The following is a 15,607-nucleotide window of genomic DNA, read 5'->3' as shown; positions in this document are numbered from 1 at the left end:
TATTCTCAGAAAATATATTAATTTATTAAGATCATATCCCCACATTATTAACATTAGAATAATGTGGGGATATTACTTATTATGATTATACTATGAATTTATGTCACAAAGATTTATGTCAGATTAAAAAGATGGGTAAATTGAGTTTACCTCGACTGCATCCCTGTTTGAGGTCAGGGTCAGTGCTTGTGGTGTTGGGCCCATTTGAACAAAAATGTTTAATTCATGGAAAAAGCTGATTCCAAGTGGCCACCTTTCATTATTATTAGAATCATAAAATAAAACATAAAAAAGACTAATTTTATGAGATTACAAATTAGATTCATGTTGGAAATAATAATAATAAAAAAAAGATTCATTCATAAAGATAATGTTGAAAATAATAATCAAAAAATTTATCAAAACAATAAAAAAAATAACCTGATAATGACATTTTTTGTTGGAGAGTTAGCTCTCTTCCTTAGAAATGTTTACCCAGGACTGAATGAACTGAAGTCAATTACCATGCAGCCAAACCCATGATTCTAATTTAGGCCAGGCTAGGCCAGGCTTACATGCGAAAGCAGGCATTTGAAGTCAGGCATCACAATATTCTTCTAATGCAAAAAGGGGAGAGGAATCCATTGTGAATGACTATTAAACCTTTATTCTTATTTTGGATGTAGACCAGCAGGCATCCAGTTGTCAGTGATGGAGAATGTAGCACTCTGCCCACTGTGTCCTCTCTCAGGATGTGGTGAGACAGGCTGTTACAAGGTGCACTTGGGACTTTATCTGTGCCTGCTGTTATCACCTGCCCTCTTGCTAGTACTCTCACTGATATGTCCCGAAGTCTAATTGTGTCTGCATAGTCTCCACAGTGGCTTTATATCTGTCCATTATCGGCCCTGTCCAATTTATCTCCACATTTCTTCAGTGCCCGCTGTCTGCCGCACAAATCCCTCTGTCTCCGCCGAGCCATTTGGAATGACCCTACTGTGAAAAGGAATACACAGAGGAGGGAAACAGGGGGAGAAGTGAGATGGGCTCTGCGCTCACAGACGGGGAGTTTGGCCTCTCTGATACTTGAACAACCCCCCTACAGTGTTAAAAATAACCAGCTCTTCATCTGACTGACCAGACAGACTGGGGCTTTGAGGGAGTATTATCTCTCTGGAGTTTGTTCAACAACCAGACAGACAGACAACACACACACACACACACGCGCGCGCACACACACACGCACACACAGATACAGAAGGACAGACAGGGGAAAACATTGCTGCACTGATACTGGATGAATCGGACAATTCTCAGTTCCGCCAACGCTCAACATCACACCAACCACTGGATAAGTTCTTTGGCAAAAACAAGTGTGTCGCTTTGAATTCTTGTCGGATGTATTTAGATTCTTTGTGACAGTCTGATAACAACTGACTAGTTCCATTCATGCTTCATTTTCACCATTTTTTCTCACCACAACACAATAGATTTTTTTTTTTTTTTTTTACAAATCAAGAAGGTCATTACAAAACGAGACACCAACCATTTTGAAAAAACCCTGACACCTAATTCTTATGAAGTGGTTGCTGGAATGAAAGTAAAAACATATTATGGGTTACTATTAAATTTATGACTCATCTGGAGACCTGACAAAAATGCTTACAAATAGTTTTGGTTTTGAAGATAAAATCTTTGTGCTTTTGAAATATTTAAAAAAATATTTTTTCCCTCTCACAAAAGGATAAGGTGTTTTGAAAAACCCCTGTTGGTTTTATAGACCGGAGTTTCTGCAGTCTTTCCTTGACATTCCAAAAAATGTAACAAATGACATGTTCACTTTAGTATTTTTGTCTTTTTATGTCTATCTATCTGACTGTTTGTATATGAGTATAGGTCCTGTAAAATATTATCAATCCACTACCGCCAACTGCTGTTGTTACCTTTTGATTATAGCTCTGGGTTGTGACAAAATATTGATTTAAACCCCACTGCTAAATAATTTTATAATGTTGAAATTTATATGAAAAAATCAGATCCTTTATCAAAACTGATTATACTGTAAATCTCCCAAATTAAACTGTACTAAGCATATGGATCACTGTTTAACTATAATCTGATGACCTCTTCTGGACAATGAGGGAATTGCAAACAATAGTGGTCGAGAAACTACAGTACTGTACTGTATATTAAACAGATTTGTAATCATTTGATAAATACAATCCTTTATTCAATATATACAATATAACGTGTCTGTTATTTAATTTTAAATGGTTGTGATTGTCTAAACTGACCACTGCAATGGTGATAGTAATTCTGTGGCATATACAAATGTAAAAATGATTTTTATATCAAATATTTTTACAAAAAAATATAATAGAAAATGATTGTCATTCTTGTGTAATAGAAAATAATACCCCCTTTGAAAGAGGTTCCATATTTACAATAAATCCAATGCTGATATAAGACTCCAAAACATCACTGAGCATGTAATTAGTTAAACATTTCCCTTATATGTAGTAAAGACAACCGAGGTCTTCCTTCTCCTCTCCTTCCGGCTCACAGTCATTTTCTGGGGCATCACTCAATATGGGAAAACCCATTAATGCATTTTCATATCAGAGAAAGTCCAGTATGACGTGCTCCTCCTCTCCTCCTTCGATAAGAGCATGAGTAATAATTGTGCTGTGCGAGATTCTACGTCCATCCTTCCACTGGGGATTTACACAATCACAGATAAATGATTGTGTAGGTAGAAAAACAGCCCAATAATTGTGCTGTGACGTCTATTCTAGTCCAGAAATGCTTAATCCAAAATTGTATCAGATGACCGAAACAAAAGTGGGGAATACCTTCATTGGAATCCAAGTGATAACAGTTTTCCTTTAGGGACCCCTTGGTTTAAGGCACCGGAAATATGGCAGATGAAAAGTAGGCTAGGCAAAAAGAAAAAAATAGCCCTGGGTGCTAGACAGTCTAGACAAAACTGCTGAAAGTCATATGGTTTTAATAGAATGCAGTGATTATGTGAGTCACCAGCTCAGAAAATATGCTAATGATGCTGTAGGAGTATGGTAGAAAATCCCTTTTAGCCCTTCAGTCTCGTGTCCCTTTTGGAGTCCGGCGCTCTGGTCTAGAGGTCCCGTTTGAGTTTCTCGATGGTGTAGTCGTTGTCATGGTCCAGTTTGGAGAGGGTCTTCCTCACCCGCAGGGCGGTGAGGCGGGCGGGGGGGCTCTGGAACCAACACTCCTTCATGATCTTCACTATGGTCGACAGGATCTGGATGCACAGATAAGACAAACATCAAATACCACAGTAAAATCTAATGTGAGTGGTGGGGTTTCTCTCTGTCTATGCGATGTATAGCAACATTATTATGTGTACATATGTGTACTTGTATTTGAAAGTATTATGAGTCACAAAGGTCAGGAGAGGGTAATAACGAGTGATAACATGTACTGAAAATTTGCGCAACATTGGAAAATGTGCATGTGTGTGTGTGTCACCAGATGGCCTACCGGGTGGGAATGCAGCCTGTTATGCAGACTGGGCCTCTGCTGGTCCACACACACCACCTTCTTCATCTCCTCAAAGCTGGGATCTGAGGGCACCAGGTCAAAGAAGGGAGGACGGTACTCTTCCACGATCCCTAAAACAACACAAAAGAATGAAAGACTCAATGTGCCGTTTCCTCTCCAATTCAACAGAAGAACAAAAAACAAACTATCATAACAAAGACCTTGGCTTGGGGGACTCAACTGGAGGGTTAGGTGGGGAAAAATGCAGACTCTAGCGCTTAACATTGAAAAGAACTAGAAAACTTAAAACTGTGGTGATGGAGGCATTATCTACTTCAGGATTAGATAACCAATGACCAGTTATGGTTTGCCTCCTCATATATTTGCAGAAAGATAGATTTAACTTCATACAAGGACTGAAATAGCACTCTTGGAACTCCAGATAGGCTCAAGTGGGAGTTCTGTAAAGTATGTTTGACTAAACAAGAGAGCAGGGAAAGATACCAATTCCCTGGTGATTACACTGGGACAGAGTTTTGCAACTGCAAGGCCTGCTGATGCGTATGTGACGCGCACGCAGCTACATTTATGTGTGTGTTTCCTTCTGTCTGTACTATGTGTACGTGTGCACATATGTGTGTGTGTGCGTTTTTGCGCGCACATGTACTTGCATCCGAATGTGTGTGTGCGCGGGCATCTGGACTATGTGAAAGTGAGTGCTGACACCAGATAAGACTGTTTATAATTACTGCAGTGCTAATCATGAGAGAGGATAGTCGAGACAGACACAGACTCAGCTCCATGGCCCAGACGGCCCAGCTAGGAAAACACTGGAGTGCTGAGAGACATGGGGCGAACTGCCTCCTACACATGCTCCACCAGAACCAGACAGACGGGACAGGGAAAAGACATTCTCAACATGAGGAGCGGATGGGTCATACATCAGTGTATGAAGATACCTTGATAGTCTGTGAATCATTTTCCACCTGAGATCTGAGTGGGTGAACTCTAATCCACCTGGTCATTATACTTAATGTCTCCAAATATCTCTGAGGATGATTGCATATGCTCAAAATTCCCTTCGGCTGTCGTCTCTCAGCGGTTACCATTGACGATGGTCCTGCGGGTGATTTCCCAGAAGACCAGGCCCAGGGCCCAGATGTCGGTTTGCTTGTAGGACTCAAAGATGTCCATACGAATGCTCTCATCCAGCACCTCGGGGGCCATGTAACGCTTGGTGCCCACACGAGGGTTGTTGCCCACATCTAGGTAGTCGCTGGACTGAGAGTGTATCACTGCCAAACCTGAGGAGAGAGTAGGGATAGAGTGGAGATGTAACCTCTTATTTTGCAGTGTATTACCAACTTCAATTTAATTGTCTACAGGGGAAAACTATTTAAGTCAGCATTAAATGGCCATTTTGTCTCCACACATTCATTATAACTATTAGCAAGGACTGGAAAACAAATTGCTGTTGTCTGGTACTTTGTGTCTCCAAAATGTCAACTTTTCAGAAACAGCCTTGTTTTTAACGTGATGACGATGCATTTTTCAGTTTATCTGATGTGTTTTGAAAGGCTTTAATGAAACCAAGGGTTGTAGAAGTTTCTTAATCCATCGAGGAGAGTGTAATCATTCATTTTAGGTTAAAACATGAACATCGTCAAAACTGGAGTTATGAGGTCTTCACCCAACAACCACAAAATATGGCTAGAAGTCCAACACATTAATTAACAACACATCGTCCTTTGCTTTCTCCCATCCTCACCAAGGTCAGCGATGCAGCACTGTCCGTTCCGCTTCACCAGGATGTTTCGGCTCTTCAGGTCTCGGTGGGCGATAGCTGGCTTGCCCTGGGAGCTGAGGATCTCGGTGTGGAGGTGGACCAGGCCACCGGCTACAGACAGACACATCCTCAGGCAGCTCTCAGGATCCAAGCTGCTGTACTGCAGGAAGTCGTAGAGGGAGCCTAGCTCGTGGAAGTGGGTGATGAGCCATAGCTGGGTGCTGGAGTTCTTGGACGTCATATCAGAGGCTATGAAACCTAAAGGAGGAATAGAAGGCGGTTATTTTACTATCCATCCATCTGCTGACACTTTTTGGAGTACTACACAAATATTATTTATCAATCCTGGACTAAGTAGTGACAGGAACTGAGTGGGAAAAAGATTAATTTCTTTGGCCTGGATTCTGCTTCCATACCCAGTATGTTGTCGTGTCGGAGCTGTACAGTGTTGTAGATCTCCGTCTCTCTGAACCAGGACTGCTCGTCCCTAGAGGAGAAGATCTTCACTGCCACGCTCTCCCCCATCCACGTTCCCCTCCACACCTCCCCGTACCTGCCCTTACCTGGGGACACAGCGACACAGCTACATTTACTATTACTATTACTATACTATTACATCAGATACAAACATGTTTATGAGACAACTGCGAGTAATTTGGTGGTGAAGAACTAGACTGACCAACACACTCCACCAGTGAGATCTGTCTGGCCATAGTCCTTTGGACCAGATAGGGCAGTCCTGTCCCACTCCCTGATGTACAAAACTCATCAAAGATATCCTGGAGAGAGAGTGATAGATAGATAGATAGATAGATAGATAGATAGATAGATAGATAGATAGATAGATAGAGATAAATGAGATATGAGAACTCTCTTTTGAAAACCTTTTAACAGGATTCTGTCTAATGTCAAGTGTATAATGACTCTTACGCCGTATGTGGGCTCATCTCCACTGGGCACCTTGAGCATGGTGACATCATGGTCCTCAGCGTTACCCAGTCTGCAGTGTGTCCGCCGGGAGCGCAGCCACAACACCAGGCCGCACCCACCCGCAGCCATGATTAGCAGCAGCAGCAATGGCACCGCTATCCACAGTACCACACTCTTTGGGTTTGGAGGCACTTCTAGATACACATATGCATTCAGGCACACAGATACACACTTCTGAGTTTGGGAAACCAGCTGAAAGCACTTGAATACATTGGAGAGGGAAGTTCTTAGTTTGTTTTTGCTTAAAAGTAGACAAACTAGTGGCATGTCCTCAGTCATAAAATGAAAGTGAAAGTGAAATTGTAGTGCCAGTCAAATGATGATGTTTACCCTAACTGGCCACAAGGGGGAACCAGCTACTAACTAAAGGGAAGCTTTGAATCAGATCAGTCTCAGAGCGAAGACCTTGTGCATAAAGCATGTCAACCGTGCAGACTGACATCATTCAGTCCTCCAAGCCCATTCTACAGTGCAACGCACACACGATGGCAACAAGACAAATATAATAAAAACGCTGGATGTGCACTGAACTGTGGGATGAGCCTGGGGGACTGAATGACACAAATCCAAGAGGCTGAGTGCCACACTGGTACTTCAACTTCCATGGATCTGAAATATTGTCAAGCAGTGGCTTTGGGTACTGACCTGTACTTGGAGGTGGAGTGGTTAAGGCGTTGCAAGTGTTGTTATAGCAGCAGTGGACAAAGAAGCCTTCAAAGGAGGTGTAGCACTGCTCCATGCGGTTATTATTGGAGAAGCAACCCCTCTCATCATGGCCATGCACCCAGGTGTAGAAGCAGATGTCTCCTCTGCAAGTGCCGTTCACACATATGCTTTTTGTGCTGTCGCATATGCACAGCAGCTTCCCATCATCTCTGGACTCTGAAGGAGGAGGAAATTCACACCAGACAGTGTTGACAGACAGACAAACACACACATCTCCACACACATGAGCACACAGAAAAAAAGTGAGAAACTTACTTTCTGGTGATGACGCCAAAGATGACTGATCTGAAAAAAGCCAAGAAAAGCAAGTCAAAAGCAGACACTCCGCATCATCTTTCAAAGATCACAAGTAAAGTGATAGGCTATACTTGTAAAGGGACCTCAGCTTCCTCAAGGGGAAACCCTAGTGGTAATAGAGAGAGATATGTTAACTACATTTCCTGGCAGCTACAAGATATTGCAGAGGTGAGCAAGGCAACAGAGGCTGTGTGGTTAACCAGCAGAGATATTTTTGGAGAAATTATACGGTGTGAGTGTGTGTGTGAGAGAGATAGAGTGAGAGACAGAGAAAGGTGAGACAGCAGGAAACAGAAAGAGGGGAAAGACAGAGTAGCAGAAAGAGGCCAAACTGGGGAGCTGTGTTCATGGTGAATGGGGGACTTTTCACATCTAAAACTCTCTTTGCTCTCCAGGACTCTGTTTCAGCATCTTGGTACTAAGATCCTCTTTGTCTCACATGGACATGAGATGATCTGAATCCCAAGGTGCGTTTGGGAAACAGGGGCCAGGTCAGTTAGGAGAGCGTGAACTCGCGGGCACAGCAGGAAGACACAAACTTCCTCTCTCCTATTGTTCCCATGACCGTACCACCAGAACATCTCCACTTTTGCAACCTGCCAATTCGGCTGCGCACTCGTGGCAGCATAAAAGTAAAAATGTGTACACACATACGCACAAACAGGCACAAACTATCCCATGGAAAGTCACGCACACGTATAAATTATACACCCAAGCAACACAAACACACATATAATATACAGTCACATAGCACACTCTACACAAAGCTCTCTCCCTGAAAACACACATATACACATAAGTAAAACTCTGTGATAACACCTACAGAAAAACCTTTCAATCCACAAATGAAAACAAAAGAAAAGAAAGAAAACAAACGTACCAGCCCTCACACACAAGCTTTGAAAAAGACAGCCACATACTTGTCTAAAATGCTTAATTAATGGGTGAGTGGAATGTTGGGAATGCTCCTTACTACAGTGAACATTGTTTACATCAGGACTCAAGTGTGTGTGTCACTGTGACTGTTAACTCACCTGCATGGACAGCAGAGATCCACAGAAACACCCCACCTAGTACTACTGCGAGCAGAGCCGAGCTTCCCATCTCTGTGACCCAGAACACACAAACAAAACATTTTATTATTAAAACTGATATTAATGACATAGTGATTATGCAATCAGTGTTGTCGCTTTATCAGAAACTGTTATGATGATAAGCCAGAGGTTGAATTTGGGACATTACGAGAAAGACGGGGTATTTCTCTAAACGTTCAACTGCTATGTGAGAAGATTTTAGTACTTCAGATTTACAGACTATAATCTGTTTGCAGTGTATATGAGCAGCCAAGCCAAGCAGCAGTTGTGGTGTTAGCATCTCTGCCCTGCCAGGCCAAAATGGCCTCCGCAGCAGCAGCAACAGCAGCAGCAGGAGAAGGTGACCAGCACAACCCTGATTCTTCAGTGGAGGAAGCTATGAGGTCAAAAACAACAGTAGCAGGGTCCAGCCTGTCTGCCTGCATTGTAATTGCACTGGGTGGGAGAGGGGGCTTAGGGGAAGGCTGCTGTAACAGCAGTCTGTCCAACCACTTAGTGTGTGTGTGTGTGTGTGTGTGTGTGTGTGAGAGACTGTGTAGTGCCGTGCTACCCAGGCTCCAGGCCTGTCGACTCCTCGACTGCCCCGCTTGCAGAGTAAATATTGATGGCTATGCTTCCTGCCATTGAGAGGCCCCACCCGGCTGGCCAGCGAGACTCAGGTCTGCTCATTGTTTAGGGCTGCGCTGCCGAGGGTCACGCAAGCAGGAGGGCCGTGACAGAGGGAGGACTCAGCCATTCCTACTGCTGGAGCCCCTCTGCTGTCACCTGACACCCAGGTGTGCTATACTCTGTAATGTTCCAAGTCATTCAATTCGAAATATGACACAGGTGACAATGTGTATTTATTGAAAATTCTAATAAAGGCCGTGATGCGTGAAATAATAACTGTTATAGCACGAAACAGTTCAAAACTATCTATAGTGTAACAGATGCTATGATATTTCTTTTATTGCGGTATATACCATATGTACAGGAGGCCTATGGATGCACACGGTTATGTTTTAAGGCTAGATGTTTTTATAAGCCACTTGTTTTTTTTTGTTATGTGCCTAAATTAGTAATTTGCATCTCTTCTTTTTGTTATCATCATAATTTATCGGTTATTTTGTAATCATGTTGCGTCTACGTTTCATCACTGAGGAATTAAATCAAATAAAACAACAATGGCAATTTATCCCGCCAGCTTTATAAATTAAACTTTCTGAATAAAAAGCAAAAAAGCACTGAATGAATAAAAGTCAGCACACATGACACCCCCACCACACTAACTCACACTCTGACACTGAGCCTTGTAGTTTCACATCTCCTGTCTCATAAAATGGAAATGCATAGTCATCTATGTATTAGAAATTAATCACCAGAATGGCAAACTGAATGTGTTCACCTCTGCTCTCCTTGTGATGACACCTATTGCTCAATCTGTCAAGGTTGACATATACTATGCTATAATTACATGCTATGAAAATCTATGCCTGATTACAAATCTCTGCAAGTAAACGCCACATATTAGTTGTATGATTCAGTTCTGTACTAGACTATGGGGACAAAACATACTGTATGTCAGTCCTAGACAACACAGGGGAACAGCATCTCCCTCTAGATGCTTCTATCATAGTGCTTTTATGTGTGATAGTTTTTGCATGGTTATTTGTGAACTGTATCAGCACCTCCATGTGTGTGAGTTCATGAACAGTCAACCATCATAACACTCACTATCTTTTTAAAAACCTAGTCTAAAACACAAATGCAAATTTCAGCAATGTAGACCCTAATATATATTTTTTGTGTCCATGGTTATAATTGCTTTCTTCATGCTTCTTTTGTGCTTCTTTTTTTCTTTTTTATATTTTGGATAGCTGCTGTTTGGGAGTCGAAGAGAGCCATGAGCAGCTCAGCTGGCTAATGAAGTTAGGCACCACTTGCTTTTATTTGACACTGGATTTGACCGAGTCATACTGGCAGAATCCCTTGTCAATAGGGTGAAAAACAGAGAAAACTGACTTCTCAGTCTGTGCAAGTTGTGCCAATTCATTACATTTCCATTTGGGTGGTAGGTGACGGCATCATATGCAGCACCTGAGTGCTGTCTTGTACTCCTTGAGGACAATCTGAAGAAGTGTGCGATTGGATACTGTAACTAGGGTGCCACTGTGGGCAAATCCGCCCTCAGATAGATGAGAATTGCCACTGCAGCTTGCACTAGGCTGAAGTCCAAAAAGATTGTGAGGTGGTTTTTGGGGCTGGCTGGCTACTACAGGGATTTTCTAACAGTGTTCTCGCAGCTGATCAGCCCTCTGACCGACCTGAAGACGCCTCAGATCCTGTCCAGTGAACAGAGCAGTTCCTGCTGGCTTTTAAGTGAAAAAGGGTTTTTTTTTTGGTTAGAGGGAGGGCGCTCCTGCACTCCCTTAACTTTTCTCTCCCTTTTGTCCTCCAGACTAACATGTCAAACAGAGGGCTTGGCGCCGTTTAATCCATGGAAGTATTATATTATCTGGAAGTAGGGTATCGTTTGGCCTTTTCCAAATGGCGCAGAAAGTGCAGAGAGATAGGGGTTTATGGGTGCTGACATATTGCTTCATGGAACCATTTTTCGGCCCAGAAGTTTCCTTGTGAACATGCCTGAGCTGTGGGGGGTGGGGGTGGGGACTTCAGGTAGTATTCACCAGTGGAACTTAACTTGCTACTGATCCTACCTGCGCCCTGCGCTACAACGTAATATTAGCTATTGCATATGTAGGCCTACGGTAGCAGTTACACAACAAAGCTTATCACAAACGTTGGCATTGTTTGATAAACTAAATACCTCACTGGTTAGAGTCTTGTATAGAGTGGTAGAGCAATGTGACTCAAAATAAAAGGCATTCATTACATGTTCAGTTCATGTGTTGGCATGACTGAAAACATGTTGTAACTAGATAAAGGAGTATTGAGTTATAGCGGTTGTTCACTACAGACATCTTCGCTAGACATCATTCTCCGCTTTGACTGGGTGCACCTTGACTGCCCTCTTGGCTTTATCCCATGAGGTAGGAGGGGTGGGGGGTGGGGGTGGACGAAATACAGCATCAAGTGGGTGGTCATCACCCTCTGTCACCATCTCCTGGGACACCAGTTCACCCTCTGTTCAGATCATGCCACGCACCCTTCTGCAGTGCCACCACATGAAAGAAGCCAAAGTGAGGGTTACTTGTTGGTATATGGTTTTACAGACTTTTAATTTGAAAGTGATCCATAGCAGCAGAGATGGTGGTCGCTGACTTCCTCTCCACTCGGGGGAGTTGGTTATTGGCCGGATGGCGCCCTGGCCTCAGTCAGGCAGTAGGGGTATGTGGCAGACGGGGTGGTCGAGCATCGGTTGGGAGGCGGAGAGAGCCAGGAGTGGTTCAGCTGGCCAACTAGGTGCACCTGCAACTAATTTACCTTTCCCTTAATACATGTGCATTTGAGTAAACGCATAGATGCAGGAAGACACATGAACACACGTCTGAAAGCCTTGAAAGGCTATCTGTATATTAACTTTTGCTTCTTCTCTCGCCTAAAAAGACCAACATTGATACCAACACTGGCGGAGTGGATTTTGCATTGTTGTGTTTAACCTATTTGTTGGTACCAAATAACTACCGACTGAACCGGAGAACAGTTCTCAAGCGTCCCTCCTGGATAGAACTGAACATTGTCACAAAAACAAATGTCAAAAAAACATCCAAAACAACCAAAACATCTGGTGACGTCTACAAATCTCTGGGTCAGATGATGTCTGAGGCAGGCTGTATTAACTCATTTGTAAAATGGGAAAACATTCTAACAACGTGAAACTATAGCCTGGCCATCGCTCGCTATTAAGAGAGACCAGCACTGCTCGTCCATTAAGCATTCCTGCTTTTATGCACCTAGCTAATACAACAATCTACAGGAAACTATTGAATTAATCTTTGTCATTTCATTGCCACAAGTTATGTCAGCTGTAATTGAAGGGTAGCCAGAGGAGTACAACTGTTTATGTTTTTTTTATTGCTTGTGGTGTGCTTGTGCTTTTCTTTCATTTCCTATTATTTTTTGCTTTTTTCCAAAACATACATTTCTTAATGTGAGAATTCCTTTCATTTCAAGTATATTTAATGTACTTTAAACTGTATATTTATTTAAAAAAAAAAAATGTCTTGAAGATGAGAACATGCTCTCAGTGGAATTTCCCATTTAAATCAAGGTGTCAAATCAGTGTTGAAATCCTTGCTATCTGTTCTAGATTAGTTTATTTCCATAACATAATTTCACACGTGACATCTAAGTCTGATAAATATGTGTCTGACAACGAGCCTTAAACTTTGCTGGTACTGCAGAAAGTTGTGGGGCTCCAGCTCAACAGATGAGAACAATCCACTCCACTCAGCTCTAACATACAAAAACCGCAAGACATATTTCACTGAGCAGCAAAGAGTGAGTGTTTCCTGTATCGTGTAGCCTTCATGTCAGTGGTGGTTAATCTGTGGGTCCAGTGGAGGAGCAGCATAAACACAACTCCACCCACAGAATTACCTTATTCTCAATGGAGGAGTGCAACTGTCTGTAATTTCTCTAGGCATATTATCCTCCATAGGGTCCTGAGATAGAAGGGAGCTGTAATCACATTCTCCATCGTAGGCTGACTGCTTTAGACTCCAGCACACTTCCTCTCTCTGCTCTCTCCTGTTTGTCTCCATTCTCTCCAATGCTGCGCCCGTGTGACCCGGGGGAAAAGATCCATTGTCATCTCTTCCTCTCATCTACAGCGTTTTGACTTGGGGAGGCAGATCTCTCATTCCATCTGGATGACTGTGTGGTTGGTAGTGGTCGGAGGAGGCACGGCTATAGCCAGCTAAACAATAAAAGTCACAGCAGCCTCCAGCAAACCCCTCCATTGGGCCTCAGCAGACTTTTTCTGGAAAGTAACTTTGAGCAGTGTTACTGTAAATGCTATCATGTGGCTTAGCTGGCAAGACATCTTCACATTCATCGTTTTTGATGATTGCTAGCCACAAAGTTACGATGAGTGTGTGCTTTGCGTATTTTGTTTTCGTAAAAACCTTAAATCGGTAATCCACTGATTGTTGTGACTGTCTGATGAGAGACTGGAAAGACTGATTGTATCTTCATTTCACAGACAAAGCTAGGCTTAGCAGGTTTTATGCCTCAATTACTGCATGCTCTCACATGCATCCTGAATGCATGTCTGGGAAAGAAAAGGACAGGTCTCCCCAGTTCAACAGTCACTTGATTTCTTTTAGTGCCACAAATAGACTTCAGACATGCACACAAATTGGTCTGTGGTACTTTGGGACTAAACAAAATTAAAACTAATCAAGAGGTTTGGACAGACCCCCATGTCTACATTTTACCAGCAGCATTTACCTGGAAACAGTCCAGGTGACTTCCACCATGGCTTACAAAACAAAGGGCATAAACCTGTGTGTGTGTGTGTGTGTGTGTGTGTGTGTATGTGTGTGTTCAGGGGAAGGGTGGGAGAGGGACAGGTGAAAAATGTGCAGGGAGGAGTGGTTGTGTGGTATTTCAAGGCAACTTGAGTCGTATCTTATCTTCTATTACTCGTGCCAATACTTTAAGTATTTAATGCTTATCCAGCATTTTTTTTTCTCATGCACCAGTTCTCCTCATCGCAGGGGGTCTAAACTCACCGCCCCCACATGTTTCGAAAGCCTGGGTCTGCCACAGTGTAGGCTATAGGCGAATACATTACACTGCACAATAAAACATCCAAGCAAGTTCATTTATCATGGCTGCCCTAATGGCAAAAACTGCTGAAAAGTTTGTTAAAGAGATAAAAACAAGACAGAGGAGGAGGTAAGAACAACAAAAGCATGGGTAAATGTGATAAAGCTGCAGCCTCCATGTAATGTATAATAAAATAAACAGGGATTCAATCGTATAACCCCTGTTTAATGCTGTGCTTTTGACCTTTCTCCACAAACCAGGTAGACCCCCCCCCTCCTTTTACACACCTGTCGTTCACATCTGGAAACACGTGGATTAGGCGACCTATAAATTGCTTAACGGTAGCTTTAAATTCAGTGTTACAGACCACATCTTAGTCTATCAATTACAGCATATCTTACAAAACAGAAAACTGGTGTTATTCTACGTTACCTGGCTGTTTTCCACTCGCCTTTTCAACTTGACAGATGCACACGCCGCACGTCTCCCATATCAAAGTTGGCTTGGAGTATCCCTTTAAAGCCTATTTGTGTTTCAAATAAATGGAAAGTACATCTAAAACAAAAATGTCTCCATTTCAAGAGCGGAGTGAGGCGTTTACTTCGTCGAAATGATTCAATTACAGATGTTTAATCCAGAAATCTCACATCCTTTCCTGCTTCGGTGACGACCCACCAACCGCCGTTTTTTACGCACGACGCTCGTGAGTCCTGGTAAAAGTTCGTCTGCAATTTTCCCTTTACTCCGAAAATCAAAACCAAAAAGTCAGTCTTTCGGACTTGCCCACAAAGGCTCTAAAATGTCTGAGTTGACCCCAAGTAAAAGGGATTGGCGACCGTGTCCTGGCCCGGACGGCGCGCGGCGGCGAGCGAGCTGTATCTCGGTCCAAAATCTGCACTGATAAGCCGAAAACACGAAACAGCGGTTTGGATCCAGACCAGACTTCTTCCGCTTTGAGAACTTCACAACTAACGACTCGCGCTAAACCCTGTCTCATTAAGTAAGAGCAGTTTTTTCCCCTGTCTGTTCCCGATCTAAAGGCAAGATTACAGATTTTTAAATAGTATACAGTTTTGTCCCACCCCTTATTGTCTCGCACAGGGTCTGCCTGCCTGGAATGTGTTCTCATAGCGGTTTTCCTGTTGCTTGCAAACCACTCATTTTCCCTTTTCCCTTGTGGACTGCTGTCTATACTGCACTGGGAGGAATGTGCTTCAAAGACTTCACTGTGATACGATAACGCTTTGTGATAAAACCTCTAAGCAACCTTGAAATCTTTGCTCTTTTATTGAAACCACAAATGTTATAAGTTAAGACAATATTTTATCCATGATGGGGGCTGCATAGTTTGTCATGCTTGTGTCAGCAATAGAGGGCCTTAGTGATAAACTGATGATTTTATCTTGTAAGACATTATTTTATCCTGCTTACTTTACTGCCCCTGTATTTCTGATACATTTCTAGGTATTGTAAAACCTAACTGTCCCCTCTCCAATCAGAGTGC

General features: G+C 42.8%; 1 protein-coding gene across 2 annotated transcripts; it reads right to left on the bottom strand.

Moving 5' to 3' along the window:
- Positions 1-682: 682 nt before the first annotated feature.
- On the bottom strand, positions 683-15,134 carry acvrl1 (activin A receptor like type 1). 2 transcript variants are annotated; one of them, XM_071516695.1, is made up of 11 exons: positions 14,555-15,134; positions 8,332-8,403; positions 7,256-7,285; positions 6,920-7,156; positions 6,215-6,408; positions 5,964-6,063; positions 5,701-5,847; positions 5,267-5,542; positions 4,605-4,802; positions 3,499-3,629; positions 683-3,259 (listed from the first exon to the last, which is right to left on the bottom strand). In XM_071516695.1, the coding sequence occupies exons 2-11, from the start codon at positions 8,399-8,401 to the stop codon at positions 3,113-3,115; spliced, it is 1,530 nt and encodes a 509-aa protein (XP_071372796.1). In that variant the 5' UTR covers positions 8,402-8,403; positions 14,555-15,134; the 3' UTR covers positions 683-3,112. The 2 variants fall into 2 exon arrangements, with proteins under 2 accessions (XP_071372796.1, XP_071372795.1); XM_071516694.1 differs by having other exon boundaries at positions 14,536-15,133.
- Between the last annotated feature and the right edge of the window lie 473 nt (positions 15,135-15,607).

This window comes from Centroberyx affinis, unplaced genomic scaffold (genome assembly GCF_046629955.1).
Source record: "Centroberyx affinis isolate AG114_WGS23_722 - 3 ecotype Tasmania unplaced genomic scaffold, CSIRO-AGI_Caff_v1 ptg000428l_1, whole genome shotgun sequence".
Classification (NCBI taxonomy): Eukaryota; Metazoa; Chordata; class Actinopteri; order Beryciformes; family Berycidae; genus Centroberyx; species Centroberyx affinis.
The sequence above is the reverse complement of the archived record's forward strand: the minus strand, read 5'-3'. Positions and strand labels throughout refer to the sequence as shown.